This window comes from Sorex araneus, chromosome 2 (assembly GCF_027595985.1).
Source record: "Sorex araneus isolate mSorAra2 chromosome 2, mSorAra2.pri, whole genome shotgun sequence".
In the NCBI taxonomy this organism is placed as follows: Eukaryota; Metazoa; Chordata; class Mammalia; order Eulipotyphla; family Soricidae; genus Sorex; species Sorex araneus.
In genome coordinates this window covers 186,137,711-186,157,907 of record NC_073303.1, presented here as the reverse complement: position 1 = coordinate 186,157,907, position 20,197 = coordinate 186,137,711, and the positions used below count along the sequence as shown (strand labels likewise).

Genomic DNA, 20,197 nt, shown 5'->3' with positions numbered 1-20,197 from the left:
GCCAAAAACAGTAACAAAACAAGTCTCAGAATGGAGATGTTACTGCTATCTGCTGGAGCAAATCGATGAGCAAAGAGATGATTGAGATACAGTGATAGACAAATGAATTTTTGAAACTTGAACTTAATATTAGTAAATATTTTTAAGTGAAAATGTATTGAGTTTCAGTTAAACAAATTTTATTAACGATATTTTTTCAATTTGGATTCATTCTACAAATCATTTTTGTATTATTATTTTACTACATAGTCTATAGAACATAAAATGATTCTTTGCATGTTTGTAGCTATGCATGAGTAATAACTTGAATAACTAATAACTATTCAAAAGATTGTCCAATTAAATGTCATAGCTTCTCTTTTAGCAATGGAACCAGGACCTGGATAAGAAATTTTTTTAAATATATTTGATAACATAAAACAATCTTCAAAAATTAGTTATTCAAATTAATTATATATTTTAATATATAACATTTAAAACCAAATTTAAAATTATATGTTAACCTGCATTAAACTAATGGAATTTTAATTGTACAAAATGAATTTTCTTTGTAATAATATAATGAAGAAATATAAAAGCTAAATTATGATAAAGTGTGATTTTATATACTGACAGTGGAGTAATTGCTTCAGAGATTCGTATTACTAGATAATCTCGAATAATAGTTATAAAGTTATCTAATTGATCATGAGACTTTTGGCTCAGTTAGACTAAAACATGTCTTTAACACATTCCAAATGTCTGGTTTCTACCTTTTACTTGGGTAAAAGCATTTTGTTCATAACTTTAGGAATTCGATCAAAAAATGTATAACCAGAAACAAAAGCACTGTAAGTTTTAGATGTCCTACTCTGATTTGGGGCGACAGGTGTATAACAGTAATGACTCAACAGTTTTCATGTACAGTTACCTCACCTCTAAACCACCAAAATGTCCAAGACAGTCGACCAATGAATGTCTTTACTTATTGCCAATATTCCTTCTCATATCTTTCCCCCAAAGACTATTTTCTTCTTTCTTTTTTGTTTTCGTTTGGTGGCCACAACCGGTGATGTCAGGACAGACTCCAGGTTCTGTGCTTAGGAATCACTCTTGGCATGACTAGGGAACTATAACGAGTGACCGGGTCTAGGAACGAGAATGTCCTGCCTGCTATCGTATGGCTCCAAACCCTGAACATCTGATTTCAAAATAAGGTTCAAAAACAATGCTTTCCAGGCTGGAGGGTAGCAGGGAGGGTAGGGCGTTTGCCTTGCATGCGGCGGACCCTGGTTCGATTCCCAGCATCCCATATGGTCCCCTGAGCTCCGCCAGGGGTAATTCCTGAGTGCAGAGCCAGGAGTAACCCCTGAGTATCGCTGGGTGTGACCCAAAAAGCCAAACAAACAAACAAACAAATAAACAAACAAAAAATGCTTTTCCTTTTGGTGAAACAATGGTTACTCTTTTTCATAAGCCTGAGATCGCTCAGCGGTGGGCACGTGGGTGCATAGCCTACCTGTACCAGGAGATGGAGGGCTCTGGGGAGCCCGATGCTCTGCAGGATAACGTAATCTCTTCTCCCCGCTCTGCGGTGGCATTAAAGGATTTCTGAGGCATTGTGATTGCTGGTGGCACTGAAAAAAAGATATGAACGCAAATGAAACACAGACGACAAGCATGTTAGGGATACCACTGTGAATTCTTCATCACTATTAATTTAATGTTCACTGTTTGGGGCAGGGAGATCTGCTAAGTAGTTGTCAGTAGATACCCAGAGGCCCTTTCTGAATATTCTCAGGCAAATGGGTCATCTGAAGATGCAGGTGTGTTTGGGGTCTCTCTTACTAGGGTAATTCAGGTGACCCCCTAGTAGGTAATGGGGGCTTCCAAGGCTACTCCTGTTATTGCTTGTGACTATCAGGAGGTCTGCCACGCTTAGTGTAACGTGGGGTGCAGAGAATTCAACTTACACCGCCACAATCAAAGCATGTACTTTTGGGGTCTTCGGAGATAGTACAGCAGGGAGGGCATTTGCTATGCACACAGCCAACTCAGATTCGATCCCAGACATACTTTCTGGTCCCCTGAACACAGCCAGGAGTAATTTCTGAGTCTTGAGAGCAGAGCCAGGATTAATTCCTCAGCATCATTTTACGTGGCCACCGAAATAAAATCAAACAGCAACAAAAATTTAAAACATATGGGCTTTTTCTTAAAAGCCCTGTACTATCTCTCTGGACCGAGGTTAAATTTTAAACGTTTTATTCTGATATTAATAAAACTGGCAAGTCTGCAATAAAAGTGATTTTTAAAATCACTGTTTTTTTTTTCCTATGGTACAGTAATTAGACAGTACTATATTTCTATTTCAGAAATTTTAGTCTATTAAGCTAAAACAATTAACTGGACATTTTAGCAAAGACAGATAGGAAATTCAAGTCGCTATACATAGGTATATATGTGCAATTTTATGATATATTTCTCACAAAAGACAGCCAATATTCAATACCACCCTGGCTTACATCAATACTTAAGCCATCTTGGAGCATAAATGAATTTCCTTTTTGGGTTCTCATTGGAGTATATAACTCTATAAGTAATCATTCATTGCTTCAAGACAGGACTTTCAAATTAAGTGTCAAACCATAATGTTCTTTCTGATTAACTACACTTAATTTCTTCAAACAAATATAGAACATTTTATGAAGAGAAACTGCTTAAGCCAAGAAAGTGTAAAATAGATTTTCATGAACAATGCAATTTCACATTTAAGGATCCCCGATTTCTAACTAATTACTTTAAAAAAAATTGTACATGCTGCACATTTTGGACATGTTGAAACTGTTACTGAAATGCAATGTTTGCAATAGCCAAATCAATAATGTCTACAACAGAAACTAAATTCCAACACATTAAAATTGCATGCTTTAACACATACTTTTAAAGTTTCCAATTGAATAAGGCAAAATAAGTATTCCAACGATTATCTGAAGGTATTTTATTATTATTATTATTATTTTTTTTTTTTTTTGCTTTTTGGGTCACACTTGGCGATGCACAGGGGTTACTCCTGGCTCTGCACTCAGGAATTACTCCTGGCAGTGCTCAGTGGACATTATGGAATGCTGGGAATCGAACAAGGCTTGGTTGCGTGCAAGGCAAATGCCCTACCCGCTGTGTTATTTCTCTGGCGCCTGGAGGCATTTTATTCTTATATTAAGCATCATGAACAGACGACTTTTGAAAGTATAATTATAATTAATATCTGTACAGAGTATTTGAGTTAGTATAGATAGTAGCATTACTCAACTGATTCTAAGGCTAAAAACATTAATGTTGTATACCAATATACATATCACGTAGTGATACACAAAAATAATTTAAAAACCAACATTATTTATTGGTAACTAAAACCAATATTTTTTTTCTCTAAATTTAGTTTTAAGTCATATGATCTGACAGGATCTCCCCATTGTCATGTGAGAATTATAACTATTTAATACATTAAAATTAAATTTTATAACATTTTGTCTTATAATTATCAAAATATATTGTGATAATATTTCATTATTTCCCTGTTATTTAAAAATGTAGTTACAAAACATTCTAATTTGGGTTCAGCAATACATATTTAATTCTTTTTTTTTTTTTTTTTGCTTTTTGGGTCACACCCGGAGATGTACAGGGGTTACTCCTGGTTCATACACTAAGGAATTACTCCTGGCAGTACTTGGGGGACCATGTAGGATACTGGGAATTGAACCCTGGTCGGTCGCATGCAGGGCAAACACCCTACCCGGCTGTGCTATTGCTCCAGTCCCACATATTCAATTCTTTAGAAAATTACAAAATAATATTTATATAAAGTTTATGCAATAACTTCTGTAAAAAGAAACATTTTGTGTTTTTGTATTTTGACATTTATTAGAACTCTTTTAATTATAATCCTGTTTATAGAGTTCTCTGACTTTTCATGAGTTTTTTTATGAAAAAATATTTTCCAGTATTGTTTATTTTTCAGTAAAACAGCTATTGGTTTAATTGTTCATTTGTGTTAATGTTTAATTTATTTAAATCCATTCTAATTCTCATTATTTCCTTATTTCTAATAACTTAGATTCCACTAGTTTTTTTTTTTCCAATTCCTTAAGATGTGAGCATAGATTATTTATTTAAGCCTTTTCTTTTTTCCTGACGTAAGCCTGTATTGCTAGAATCTTGCCTGCTAGTACTGCTTTGGCTATGTTCCAGATATTATGATAATTCTTGCAGCATTAAGTTTTTTCTGCACTTTCCTCTCTGACCCAATATCTATTCAAAAACATACTTTTTAGTCTACATGTTTGAGGTTTCCCGGAGTACTAATTATGGTTAATTTCTTCTTTCATATCATTGTGATCTAAAAATGTAGTTGACATAATTTAAAAAATGTATTGAATCATCAAGAATTACTGAGATACAAAGTCATTCATGATTAAGCTTCATACACACAATGTTCCAATAACAAGTTGATTTGCTACTTCCCAAGCAGCACTCAGGAGACCCCAAGGCCCTCCAAATATTTCACAGCCAAATAGATCAGTGGTTAAATGCTAAGTTTAATTTGCCAAAGCTTGTTAGTTTCTTTTAGGATTTGTGTATTTTATTTATAATTAAGTTTACATGCATTTTCATTTTCAATTCAGCTACTGTATTCTTAGGCTCAATTCTTTCTGTTTGGGTGTGTTCGCATTTCTCAGTCCTTGCTGAAGTTCTCTTTAATTTCCTTATTTTGGTAAAGTTTACTAGGACTGTTGTTTATTAATTTTCTTTATTTTTTGTTGTGGCAAGGCAGGTGAGCAACACTTGAGAGTGGTCAGTCCTAGCCCAGTATTTAAGATTCAGGGCAGGTGGTGGTGGATTCAGGGAACCATATGCAGTGTTGGAGATCAAACTTAGGTGGGTCATGTACAATAAGGCCCTGGTTATTAACTTTTCTTCAGCACGGTTAGAAAGTTCTGATTTTTTTTTTTTTGGATCCTTTCCTGTATTTTGTATTCATTCACTGATACAAATATCTTTCTGCCTTTTTAAAAAATAATTTCATGCTGCTACAGCACAGTAGCACAATGGGTAGGGTGTTTGTCTTGCACATGGCTGACCTGGGTTCGATTCCTCCATTCCTCTAGAGAGACCGGAAGGCTACTGAGAGTATTCCGCCCACATGGAAGAGCCTGGTAAACTACCTGTGGCGTATTCGATATGCCAAAAACAGTAACAACAAGTCTCACAATGGAGATGTTACTGGTGCCTGCTTGCGCAAATTGATGAACAACCGGACTACACTGCTATAATGCTACAGTGCTATATAGCACAGTAGTCAACACAGAAATTCTGTGTATAATGGAAACACTGCATATTAACTTAGATGTTAGTTACAGAATTTTGCATACTTGTTGACTAATTGAATTATATAACTTACATGGGATTATGTATTTGAATTATAACATATTAATTAACTACTTAAAAGTTATATTAAAGAAGTTGATATTTTAAAATTAAAATTAATTTTAATTGTATGTGAGATCTAAAATGTACAACAAAAAGCTAAATCCCTTTGCAGTAGTATTAAAATGGATAAAATACACAGAAATTAACCAACCAAATAAATGGTATTTATACTGTAAAAAATATGAAACCCTGTGAAATTTTTACACATGTATGTAAATCTATCCTATTTATATGAAGTAGGAGGTTTAATACTGTTGAATGACAGTCCTGCTCAGCATGACCTATTATATATAAGGCATACTAAAATTCCAATCATTTATTTAGAAATTAAAAAGTCTTAGAATTCATAAATTTTCAAGATACACAAGTTATTTTACTAAAAGAATAGGGCTCAGGAGATAGCCCATAGGGTAAGAAATTTGTCTTGTATGTGGATAATCCTGGTCCAATCTCTGGCATACAGTCTTCTGAGGAGCACTAGTGGTAAATTCTGGGCAGAATCAGGAATAATCCCAGAAAACCACCGTATGTGGCCCACGAGCCCTCACCACCTATCAATGAGCTAAAATAAATAAAAACTACCTGAATGACACATATTTTCTGATCATAAAACTTGATACAAAAATTACAGTTATAAAAATAAATAAAAATGTACAAAACAATTGAGACAATGTACATACACAGAAATAAGCTATCACACACATATATAGTGAGATAAGCTTGACAAATGCCAAGACCATACAATGTGGCAAAGATACTGTCTTCATTAAACAACATTTGAAAATGTGTATATATATATATATATATATATATACATTCTGTATAATCAACCCATATCTAAAGTATCCTATAAAATCTGAGATTATAGGGTAGTTTAGAGGAAAATTGGGGTTAGGGGATATTGTCACTCTAGTGGTTGGTGTACTATGGCATTACTGTATCCCTAAAAATGTATAAATATTTCACATTGTCGTATGTCTGTGTTTAATCAATACAAACTATACAATTATCTAAGGCACAAATATAAAATATCAAGAAATGAACTAAGCATAACATTGAGTAATAGTAGTGAACCAATGTATTCATTTATTTAATAAAAAAAGCTCAAAAAACTAAGAAAAATGTGGGAATAGAAACAAAAAGCAGAAAGAACAGATAGATATAAGATAACATAAAACAAACACTAGAACACAAAACTCACTAAATAAATGAGATATTTAATAATAAGTATGGAAACATTCTTAATCAAAGACAGGTATAGCTCATATTTTTTAAAAGTCTGCTCTGCACTCTCTTCAAGATACTATTAGATTAAAATGAAAAGTAAGGGAAAAAAACTTGAAATAACTTCCTAAAATAAACATGCGTTAGCTATCATGATTCAAAGTAGGTTTCAGAACTCTTTCCTAAAAATAATCAAGTCAAGTCACCAAATAGAAATGTTTCTATGTTTTAGTGTGTAAAAGAAATAGAGACTCAAAAGTAGAAAGTGATAGACTCACATGGAAAAACAAACAAATATATCACATTATGAGATACTAAGTGACCCCCTCTCATAAACTAACAGAACAAGTAGACAAGGTTAAAAGTAAAGAGAAGTACTGGACAATATTATCAATTTAACTGAGAATTACCAAAATTCCACCTAATAATAATATTTCAGATTTTGTTCTAATGAACAAAGAATACATTTTAAAATACCTAAATTATTTTAAAGAATTTTAAAGAATTTTAAATCAAATATCTTTCATGAATATATGAAAATTAAACTTTTATTTTCCACAATAATAACTGGAAATTACCCAGTATTTTGTAAACTAACTCAATTCTTAACATAGAAAAAGAATTTCTTATTTTCAAGTAAAACAAAGGAAATAAAGCATTTGGCAAAATGTAGGGTAAATTATATACTATACCCTCATTAATAAGAAAACTGCAAATTAATCTTCAATTGAAATTATGTGAACTCTTAATAAAACAACCAAAAAAAAAAAGAGAGAGAGAAGATATAAAGCCTTGCTGAAGATGTGGAGGGAAATAAAAATGTTGACAATAATGCTATATAAATATAAAATAGTAAATCACTTTGAAAAAAAACATTGACATGATTTTTTCTGCTTTTAGTTAAATATACATTTACCACATGATGCAATCATACTTCTCGTATATATTTATTCTCCCCAAATAAACAGTATGAACTACAGAGACATGAATACGTGTTCATAGCCACTTTAAAAGGCCCAAAATTATTACATTTTAAAATGTTATTTGGATCAACAGGTAAGAATATTGGAAAATAACACTAAAACTAAATACTATTAAGAAATTAAAGGGAATGAAATACTATTACATGGGTGAATATTCATGAATTTTGAAACAGCTTTGCTGAATGAAAGTAATAGAAGTCACTGAACTTCTGTAGCTGAAGAAAGATTCCAAAATGACTGCTTTTCTTTGATATAAAAATTGCAAAATGCTTCAGGAGATTTTAACCTGCTGTTCTTCGATATATTTCCAACTGTGCTGCCTCCCCCCAATCATGTTTTATTCTGTCCCACTCATCTGACTAGTTGGCTCCTCACTGCATATCACAGCCTCCCATTGATGCGGTTTTCACCTGGCATCCCTCCTCCTATTTAGAATATCCTGGGAGCTCATAGGTGATTTTATGAATCCTGATCAAGAAATGCAACTCTAAATGAATTCTAAAACTTTACAGAATATTCAAAACAAGGTAAACTGTTTTAAAGAATTTTTTAAGAGTTTAAAGCATTTTAAAGAATTAAAATCTATTCAAAATAGTTATTTAGGGGCTGGAGCGATAGCACAGCGGGTCGGGCGTTTGCCTTGCACGCAGCCGACCCGGGTTCTAATCCCAGCATCCCATATGGTCCCCTGAGCACTGCCAGGGGTAATTCCTGAGTGAAGAGCCAGGAGTAACCCCTGTGCATCTCCAGGTGTGACCCCCCCAAAAAAATAGTTATTTAGTAATTTGATTTAAAGAATTAAGAACATTAAAATAGTAAATGATTTTAAAGAATTTTTAAGAATACTCTTATAAAAATAGTCCTGTGTTGGATACATTTTAAATTAAAAAAGTCACTTGCAGGTCTTTTATTCTTATGAACATTTTCTCAATAGTACTGGGAGAACTTTATTAAACTGAGAGGTCTTGAATGCAATGGGGCCAAGATGGACATAGATGAAAAGAGTAAAAAACAAATTAATACTAATCTCATTTTTTTATATATATATATTGGTGTGGTGAAAGAGTCTCTTGCCCGCGCCTGGCTCTCTTTCCCAACCCTCGGAGGGGGTGGGCTCCAGCTTCCTTCCGTGCCCTGAGCAGAGCTCCTGGTAGCTAGCCGAAGACCTCCAGAGCCTAGCCACTCTCAAAACCCCTCTCTACACGTTCAGAAGAGCCTCACGCACGAAGTAATCAGCAGAGGAACCCAGGTGTGTGGGACCCGGGTCTGAGACAACCAAGCCTGCTTGGATCAGGCCTGGGCCTCTTCCGCACAGATTTCCCATTTCCCAGTAGCTAGGTGGTCATACCCAGGGACTGCCCCTGGCGCTGTGTAATCCCACCAATGGCCAACATCCAGAGATTTAAAAGCAAGCTCCTGGAAGGATAAGATATCTTATAGACTAATTCTCCCTCTGGGAGAACCTGGCAAGCTACCGAGAGTTTCCTGCCTACATGGGACAGCCTCGTAAACTCCAGATGATGTATTCATATGCCAAAACCAGTAACAATGCTGGGTCTCATTCCCCTGACCCTGAAATAGCCTTCTTCATTGGGAAGGATGAGTAAAGAGAGGGTTATAAAATCTCAGGGCTAGGATGAATGGAGACGTTATTGAGACCGCTCGATCAATTCGATGATCAACAAGATGATGATGATGATGATGATGATGATGATGATGATGATGATGATGATGATGATGATGATGATGATTGGTGGGGTTGGGTGTGGGGCAAGTAGCTACATCAGTGTGTTCAAGGTTTACTCCAGTCAGTGCCAGTGGAGAAAGCAAAGTCACTTATAAGATCACTGTACACTCATAGTAAAATAAATAAAAGCATGGGAAAAATGACCACTGGACTAGAGCTGTTACCGACTGGATTCCACAGGATGTCAAAAGAATGCCTGGTCACCCACCTATGAGATGGTCAGACTTCTTTGTCAAGACCTTGAATGAACGGTTTGATGTTCTTCACACTCCTGGAGCGAGCAGACGCCATTAGGCTACACTACCATGCAACAGGGATGAATGGAGACATTACTGGCGCATGCTCTAACAAATTGATGAGCAATGAGATGACGAGTGATACAAGTGATGGAGAAAAGCATGATTCTGTTTGAAACTTTTAATTCACTCCTAATGGTTATATTTATGTACTGTTAGTTTTGTATATTGTATTTGTTATATTTGTATACATGCACTGGTGATTATGCAGAGATGTAAGATCCTCTAATGGGGTTACTGTATCATATTTCCCATGACAACAGCTCTGCTGTAAAGTCTCAGAAAGAGACGCATGATACATATTTTGGAAATAATCACACATATTGAAACACAGTAAGAAAGTTCCAAAAGGAGATAAGAAAAAAATCTTAATTTCCAGCATTGTTTATGCTACTGCAAATCCTAATTTTTTGATTAGTTGTAGAATAAACATATATATTATATATTATATATAATATATAAAACTAGGAAATAAGGAGGGAGGAAGAATGGGAGGGAGGGATGGTAGAAGGGAGGAATGTAGGGAGGGAAGGAGGAATGAAAGAAGGATAAGAAAGAAAGAAAGAAAGAAAGAAAGAAAGAAAGAAAGAAAGAAAGAAAGAAAGAAAGAAAGAAAGAAAGAAAGAAAGAAAGAAAGAAAGAAAGGAAGGAAGGGAGAGAGAAAGAGAGAAAAAGAGAGAAAGAAAGAAAGAGAGAAAGAAAGAAAGAAAGGAAGGAAGGAAGGAAGGAAGGAAGGAAGGAAGGAAGGAAGGAAGGAAGGAAGGAAGGAAGGAAGGAAGGAAGGAAGAAAGGAATAAGGAAAGAAAGTAAGAAGAAAATAAAAAGAGACAATGAAAGAAATATGAAGAAAGAGAGAAATCGAGAAAAAAGCATGAAGGACAAATTAGAAAACAGCAAACAGTGAAAGTCAGGGTACAATTTCATCTGGAGCCAGATAAGTAAGAGGTGAATTTGAATAAAAAGTTGTATTTCCATAGAATATCATATTTTGAGGTGTAAGTCAATACTTTTTTTAAAAAAATCAAGATAATTTGTGAAGTCAGTGAAGATGACACATTTGTATCAATTAAGAGAGATGAAAGTTTATAACAAATTGAGAAGGACACAAACTCAAATTTTGTAATTAAAGAATGTTAAGATTATGTGGATCACAGTGGGTCTTTATTGATATCTTTTGTAACTTCCAATATGTCATTGACCATACACACTGGATTTTTTAAGAGGGAAATTTTAGGCCAAATTCAAAGTCTAAAAGAAACTAGTAAACAAGATAAGAGTCAATAAGACTGGAGCAGAATGATTTTTTTTTTTTTCTGGCTGAAGTAAAGGCAAAATGTAAGCAGAAAGCACAAACGTCTGGTGGCATTAGTCAACGTATACCCTTGATAGTGTCCAATTGCAGCACCAGAAGGAAAAAATTCCATAGTTGATTTTGTGAGCACAGTTGTTTGGGTAGAAGGTGGTTCCAGGAATTGCAAGCTATGAAGTTTGTCACCATGAAGGGAAAATGCCACTAATTAGAAACATGGAGATAAATAAATATTCTGGCAAAGGTGGTGAGATTATTATCTTTAGGATCTGATTCTTTCAGAGGAAAGTGAAATGTCAAAAGAGGATGTTTGTTTTTTTTTGAGGGAGGTGGGGTGAGGGGAGAGGTGATGTGACACAGAACAGAATATTCCATTTTAGTAAGTATCTATCAGTATCAAAAAAAACAATGGTACCTAGTATTTATCTCTTTCTGTAGCTGAACCTTGTGGACAGAGTGTGCTTCAGTTAGAATGTTCATCATGATGAACTTAAAGATTGATATTTTGTTAACTAAACACAATCACAATCAAGTAAAAGACATGCGATTCCATGGAAACACTCACAGACAATACAGGATAATACAGCATGGGAAAAAATTAAGACATTTAAAAATATATATTTAAATCAAAATTGCAATAGCAGAATAGGTTAGTTAGCATGCCCTGTCAGCCAGATGGAACACACACACACACACACACACACACACGTTTGGTTTGGGACTGACATGCTGTGGTGCTCAGGGCTTACTTTAGGCTCTGTGCTCAGGAATTAATTACTTCTGGCAGTGCTCAGGTGCAAATGCAATGCCAGGGAGTGAACTTGTCTGCAGTATGCAAGGTACCCTCATGTACCGCTGTGCAATTACTTAACCCTAACCCTCATATTTCCTTTTAAAAGCAGATTTGAGCTTTAGTGCCACATAAAAATATAAAAACATAAAACACAATTGGTCCATATTTATATATGATTCCTAAAATTTCAGCACTTTGACAGCCTTACACACTTAAACTAATACTATCATCCCCATTTAAATAGAAATGCATCAAACACAGTGCTTTCCCATGGCTAAATACACACGTATGCGTCACTTTCAATTACTTAGAAACAGAGCAGTGTTGAAAGTTGAGCCAATAACTAGCAAAATCAACTTTACAAGCCATATGTGTTTATTATATATCCTAAAGGAAAAAAAAAGGTTGTATATTTTTAGCTATAGATGATAGATACTGTCATCCCATTGCTCATCGATTTGATGACAGTGATACAGTGATACAGTGATACTGATGATAGATACAGTCATCAATAGAAGTAGCGCCCTATTTAAACCCATTCTTTAGACAGTGAAATAATGTTGAGATTTAAAAGCATCCATTGAAACATATGTAAAGGTAGATGGCGGATATTTTTATTGTATCGTTAATTAATTAATTAATTAATCTGCTTTTTGTATTTTGGGCTACATTCAGTTGTGCTAGAGCTTACTCCTGGCTCTGCACTCAGGGGTCACTCCTGATCTTACTTGAAGGCCACATAAAGTTCTGGGGACAAGCTAGCCAAGCTCTACTCACTATAACTATTGCTCTGGCCCAAGACAGATTTTTGCCTTCCTAACTCTATCCACCACCAAATATACAGTGATTTCCACTGTTAAGTTAGTCCCCTACACTCTCTCACATTTGCCACTTTTCCTTTGGGGATCTCAAGAATGCCTGAGTTAGTTCTCGTTGCTACTGTATCCTGTTAGTTCATTCGCTTTGCTTCAAATGATTCTTTTAGAGCTCAAAAGGTATTCTTTATTTTTAAGTTTTTATTATTGAATCACTGTGAGGTACAATTACAAACTTATGAACTTTCATGTTTGTGTTTCAGTCCCATTCTCCTCCACCAATGTTCCCAGTATCCCTCCCACCACCTCCATCCCAACCTCCACCACTCCACCCTGCCTCTGTCTCTGCCCTCTAGTTCTCTCTCCTGATGGTCCCTCAATACCTCTATTCTAAAGGTATCCTTAATGTTCCCCAGTCTCTTCAGGTAACTAGAGGAAGCTCATGCCTAGGGTATGGGAAAAAACAAACAAAAAAAAAAAACAGGCAATCAATCTTCCTGTTCTTGATCTAAAATACAGGAAAATGGAGTTAGCTATTCATACTCAAATTCTGTGTCTTTTAACAAGATCCCATTATGTCCTGCTAATAGAATTCTGATCATGATCATTTCCAACATACTGCAAAGCAGAAAATTAAAGTACAAATGCATTTGTTCAGTATAACTATTAGTCTTTCCGCATAGGTAATGCACAGCTTAATCACAGATGAATTTTTAGGGAAGTGGAGAATGCTGATCATAACATACTTTGTCTGGTATGAGAAAGGATATATGAATTTTTCTTGATAATGGAAAAGATTGAAAACTATAATTGTGGAGATGGAATTGAGACTGAAACTAGGGAAAAAACTGCATCATTTTAAGAACAAAAGCAACTGGAAGAATTAGAATTCTTATGAAAGGTATGATGATGTGGAAAATTTCATATTTGAGAGTTGATAAGGGTATTCATAGCAAATCAGTAGCAAAAAGGAGAGAAATAGGGTAATATTAATGTATTGTTTAGTATCACAAACGCTGTTGTATCACAGATAGGAAACAAAGGAGGAGTTATGCTCTCAGGAAAAGAGATTGTTTATATGATATAAACTTAGATATTAACATTCATTGATATTGTAAAGAGTTGACCTATTAATTTTTAAATTTAAGCAAGCCTACAGATCCTATTCCATGGTTACAAAAATGTAAAAAAAAATGATATGCTTTATTTGGCATATTTTTAACAGTTACTTCAGCAAAAAGGAAACTGTTCTCACATAGACTCCTTAAAAGAGGCTGACATTGTTCAATAAATTCAGGATGCTGGTGTGATTATATTGTGCAGGGTAAAAGAGGTAATTATAGAGTGGTGAACATTACCTCCAGCTATAGATGTTGACTAGAGAAGCTTTGAGTTTTGCACTAAAATGGTTTCTCTTTGACCAATACTTGCATTAACAACAATAACAGGGTGACTCATGTGTAATGATCAGCTACTCTTTGCTTACCGTTAACAATAACGATGATATCACGGAAGTCAATCTCTCCTCTAGCTTCCACTCTTCCTTCACATCTGTATATACCTTCATCACTCTTACTGATGTTGAGAATCTGCAGATTATTGTTGGCTAACAAAGCAAATCGGTCTGGAAGGTAAACAGAGGGGGGAGGAATGATAAGAGTAATTGAGGCAGAGTGCAGTGTGTTAAATGCTAAGAGTGAAAATACTGCACTTGTCTGACACCATCAAACTTTTCATCCACAAATTCGAATTTAAAAGTAAAATGTAATTTCATGAGTTCAACTTATTTTTCCCACTCCATAGTACCTTGTTACACCTTTATTTTCTAAAATACATTCAAGACTTTATTTCCACATAAAATTGTTAGGTGATTATTTTCCCCTTGGAACTTGGAGTGTAGCAATGATACAGTAAGGAACAATGCAGAGAGATTAGATATTGCCAACATAAAAATGTTTTGACTGCAAATAAGAAGTAACGGTTATGGAAATGGGTTAGAAAATTGATTGAATATCCTTCCTCACATGATAATTAAGCTAGTAATTTTGACCTCCTTGAGGAAACATTGAGTAATAATATGGGATTCAAGTCACATAAAGGTCATAAAATCAGTCATATCTTAAATTTTTGAGAGATAATTTTATTTTTGAAAGCAGAAAATATATTTGAGTGATGAATAGATCAGTCTTTAATAATTTTATTTCAAGATTCTATTTTATGTGTATGTGCTTAGACACTAAATGTAAAAATAAACTTTTATAAAGATTGCAGTAGCTGATTTCTAAAAATAACCTGGCTAGCTCCAGCAACATCTCGGCTTGTCAGTATTTTCTAAAATGGCTGACCTTCGTGTATTGTTATCTTAGTTTTATTGGAATGCTAAAATCTTCTCCCTTAAAATCAAAAGAAAGGTATTTTCACATCTAGCACTGTTTGGGAACATATTGTATAGACATATTCAAAATGTCATAAATAATGCATGCATGTTTACATTTTACTAAATATCATCTAACTGCTAGGTACTGTATCTGAGATAAAATTGGTTAATTAGGGAGAAAAACACTCTACTTTTTGTAAAGTAGATATACGGTTTTAATTTATCACCTCTGGGAAGACCAAACACATAGAGAGAACTCTGAATGAAGGCATTTGCTTTTCTGGAAACACATAGGGTTACAAACAATGCCAGCAGTAATCCCTGAGCACAGAGGCAAGTATAAACCTTGAGCAAAGTCGTGTGGTCCCCAAACAAAAACCCAAAGAAAATAAAGGGGTCACCTCTGGGATGGAAACCATCATCACATGTAATTTCCCTAAACTGCTCCAATTATTATTGCTATTTATTGTCTTGTCAGGAAAGAGATTAGGACCTGCATAGAAGACATGGGGGAAATGTCGAGATTCTCACAGTCTGGATAACAAAATGTGTATATAAAGCATAACCCTGCCTCTAATTTTATTGCTACTAGTACATTTATGCTAGAAAAATTGCTATGGGATTTGTTTAGTGATTCAATCCATACATGGAAATTCATTTGTCAAAATAATTCCTTAGTCAAAGTGGGAAAATTTGGAAATACAAGAAAGGAATGTTCAGAATACAGGATATGCTTAGAATGAATGATATGCAGTAACTGAAATAAGCAATCTTTAGGTGAAATATCTCTGGAGTCTAAATAATAGCAAAAATGGGCAAATTCAGACAGCAAACAGGAAGTGAAAACTTTAGAATTTTATTCTAAGAATCCTATGATCTTTGCCTTAAAGTTTTCTTCTTTTATTGGCAGTTCTCAGAAGAGACAAAATTATCTATGTGTTGGCTTCGCACTGGTGAATTTTTGTACTTATATTGTAAAAAGTCATAGCAAATTTTTCAGTAACAATTCTTTTAAAAATTTTGAGTGATAGTATAATAGGCTGGAGTGATAGCACAGCAGTTGGGCTTTCGCCTTTCACGGCAGACCTGTGTTCGATTCCTCCGCCCCTCTCGGAGAGCCTGGCAAGCTACTGAGAGTATGGAGCCCGCACGGCAGAGCCTGGCAAGTTACCCGTGTGTATTGGATATGCCAATAACAGTAACAATAAGTCTCTCAATGAGAGACATTACTGGTGCCCACTCGAACAAATCAATGAGCAATGGGATGACAGTGTTTCTGACAGTGATAATACAGTAGGTAGTGTAGCTTGCCTTGCACACACCTACAAGGGCTGGACTCGAGCACCCATTAGGTCCCACAAGGACCCCTGGGAGTAAGTTCCTAAGTACCGAGTCAGGAGTAACAACTGAGCATCACCATATCTGGCCAGTAAATAAAAGTCAAAAGAGGAAAGATTTTTCAATGTTGATGAAAGGTTAAAAATAAATACCTTTCAAATGGGTATCTGAAAGAAGAATGAAAAACAGTTATAAATTCAAATCAGAGAATAATTCTCCTAATCATACCTAGGAAATCTTAATATATTTTCTAATCTGCTAGAATGCTTACTACCATAACTAGAAGTTTCATAATAACTATAGTTTAATTCACAAAATAGTGCATTAAATTTTTTTTATTATCTAAGGAAGTACTTTGCACATATTCAGAGAAAAATTATCATATAGATAGTACATATTTTGATGGAAATATACAATTACTGCTTATAATTGTAATATTCAGTAACAAGATGAAAATGGTCGTGTATACTGTACTAAGAGAAAATCTATTAGGAAATTAGGAAAAGGGTAATTATCTAAATTTTAAAAATTACATGATTTAAGATTTTTTTCATACAGAAACAAACTACATCACTTTTTAGTTTTATGGGCAGAAATATGGATATTTCAGTAATCTATTAAGCTAAAGCAGAAAATTAACATGTGCTCACAGAAAGCTTATTTAAAAAAAATTACTGTCTTGGTCAATTATATATGATTAGATATCAAAACTATTAAGGATTGCCGAATTTTATTTCTTAGATACCATAAATTTCTTTATTGTATTATACTGAGAAAATAACTTAATACAAAATAATCTAATACAAGACAATCTCTCTGCTTTAATGCTTCTATCAACAAGTTATACTCTAAATCATTTTTCTCCTCGACCCTCAACTACTAGACAGGGTTGGCACACTTACTCTGAGAATTTCAACTGCCATCCATCTGTGGATAACTTGTAATAATTTTTTTGGCAAGATCATTTTTGTGAATTACAGAAGTCTATGAGACACAAATAAATCATGGCATTTTTAATATAATTCTGCTTAAAATTTGACTTACTGTACCAATCTGAAATGTTCACATGGTCCTTTCCAGGTGGAACTTTACTTCTTTACAATGATCTAGTTGCTCAACTCAAAGCTATTATGGTATTCTTGACTCTCTATATCTATCCTTTCATAGCCGATCAAAACCCACTCTCACCACTTCTCTCATTATCATCAGTCTGTATCTCACTCTCACTCAGCAATGATTTCATTGCACTTTAGAGACTATTCTGAGTGCCTGGAGTTTTCACATCAGCGCCATCCAATACTTTCCTCACTGAAACCTAATGTCCTTTTCAAATTTTTAGTAGGTCACTTCACTGTCTTGATGAATTCTTCCTTAGTAATGGCCACTTCGGAGAGATTTTTAAACATGTAAAGGTAGATGTCATATTTATACTGATTTGGCTCAAATTTTATTTTCAGTTTCCTTTCTTGTCATTCTTTAAGGAAATCAGTATTATTAGTATGAGAGTTATCTTCATATATTCTGCTTATGACAAACTTATTTTAATTTCTGGAATTCACCATGCATGCTATCATTCACCTCTAGGCCACTGATACACAGTAGTGCTCTTTCCTCTTAAATGGTCCTTACCAGATTTTCACCTTAAACTCACTTTTCATATTTAAAAAATCTCAATAGGGTTTTGGAGAATCTCAAAAGCCCTAACTGCTTTGAGTAGCCTTTACTCTTTCTCAGTGCATTTTTCTTTAGCCTACTGTTCAACATGTCATATTCACTAATATTGATTGTTATTTTTCCTGTTATATTATTAGTATTATGAGGACACAAATTTCTTGTAAACCACCATGCACCAAAAATGTGCATCACAAAGTGCACAGCATGTGTAAAATAATAGCAGAGTGATTTTTTAAATTTATTTTACTAGGCAATGAGGTGCATATTCAAGTAGGCAATTTTATCCACTTTATACACATTTTTATCATTATACAATGATGAAATTATTTAGAATTTTCATAAATAACCTTTAAATCATCTGATGTTGAACATCTATAAATACATATTACCCATCAAAATGACACAAAAAGTTAGGGCATTTGGTTGTATAATAAAATGTCACATTTTCTTTCTGGAACTTTGACTTTTTTAGTACATGGATCTCCATTCAACAAGCAATATGGAAAACTTCCACTGCAAATCTTATGTGGATTTTGGGTATTTAATATGAATTTCTGCCATGTAACTGCTATCATTGAATAAAGTATAAGATGGGTGTTTTCAAATTCTTGGTTTTATCCAAGCCTCTAAATATCTGTCCTGAAACACCCAGACATGACATTACTCTAAATCTTCATACACATTCCTTTCATAGCTATCAACCTAATCTCATGCATTAACCGTAATAAAGGAGCCATACAAGGAACAAACAGCTGAAGAATATTGCTTCTTCTAAATCCAATTGAATGAACAATGTGTTTGATAATGACTCAGGCAGCAAGTTCCTGCAATACAGAAAGGTTATGAAGTGTGGCCTTCCTCAGAATTCACCTGCGACTCTAAAAATATGACAAAAATTAATTTTCTGTGTCTATTGATTTTTGTTACTGCAGTTTTGTAATTGAATATTGCAGTTTTTGTTATCAAATCAGTTTTAATTCTAGAATTGTATCAAGTTATCGTTTCTTTCTACATTAAACTAAACTAAAAAAAATCTACCCACATTGTTTCTATTTCAAAGGTAAAAAATATGCATTGATTTTTTTACATTTTTTCTTGCCTTATAATGCAATATTGTTTTTTACATTTAATTCATTATAATATGAATTACTTCATTGCCGCTGGATTTCTGATTCCAGATATAAACTGAAAGCATGTAGCTTTGGTAAACATGAATGCCATTGCTATTTATATAGCTTAATGTTTTATTGATTTAATACATAATATGCCTGATATTGCATATCAAATTCAAAATCATTGTTTTGGATTGAATTTAATAATACAATATGTACAGATAAATAACCTCACTTAGGTACAAAACAGGTGGAAATATTAGTCAGCTTCAGGTACAAGGAAAAAGCAGAGAGAATTAAATTCCAACTTCACACTGTGAGATATACATCAAAATAATGTGTAAATTTTTGGGAAAAAAAACGCATAACTGAGGTATCACCACTACATGTAACCATCAATCTTTGCTTTTAAACATCTCTTTCAGCTTTCATTTAAAACCTACTATTTCTTTCAAGAAGCTTTTGTAATCAAGATTTACAATTAACTGCTATATACCTGTATCCCCTGATGACAATCTGAAAATGTTTAGACACTGTCATATAATTGTGACAAAAGAGCTGTCTTTGTTTTTATTATTGAGGAGAAAAGTTGAAAATACGTTGCCACACTTTTTCTCAAAAAACTTCAGGTAAAATGTAAAACAGATATGATGAAAAAGCATGAGGGACTAAGCAGTTTTTCATTAACTTATAACAGATAAAGAATTTTTGTCAATTACTGACAGCTATTGAATATGCCGCATCCAGAAATAGTCTCCCAGATATTAAAAAAAAAAACTATTGAACACAATTTTGATGTTCGTTATACATATTCAAAAATGGATACTTTGTGCTCTCTTGCATTCATGCTGTGGAAATTTCATTTTTTTTTCAGGAACACAAAACGGAGTCATCCCAGATGGAAAGTATTCTAAAAGAGTCAATTATTTTGTACCACTCTGCATTGCAGGTGCATTCAAATATATTCTAAATTGAAAATGCCCCCAGTGCACAATAGCAAAGTAGAATAATGTAAGTAAATTATGCTTTAAGTTTCAAATGTCATATCATTCAGAAC

The 20,197-nt window shown here is 34.0% G+C and overlaps 1 protein-coding gene across 2 annotated transcripts in view; it reads right to left on the bottom strand.

Annotated features, from left to right (window-relative positions):
- The window catches only part of NCAM2 (neural cell adhesion molecule 2), a 456,616-nt gene that overhangs the window by 172,235 nt on the left and 264,184 nt on the right, over window positions 1-20,197 (bottom strand). For both annotated transcript variants that reach the window (XM_055125317.1, XM_004606976.2), the window contains exons 5-6: window positions 14,126-14,263; window positions 1,499-1,616 (exon numbers count right to left, since the gene is read on the bottom strand). In XM_055125317.1, the coding sequence (XP_054981292.1) occupies window positions 1,499-1,616; window positions 14,126-14,263 (256 nt within the window). The remainder of the gene's footprint in view (window positions 1-1,498; window positions 1,617-14,125; window positions 14,264-20,197) is intronic.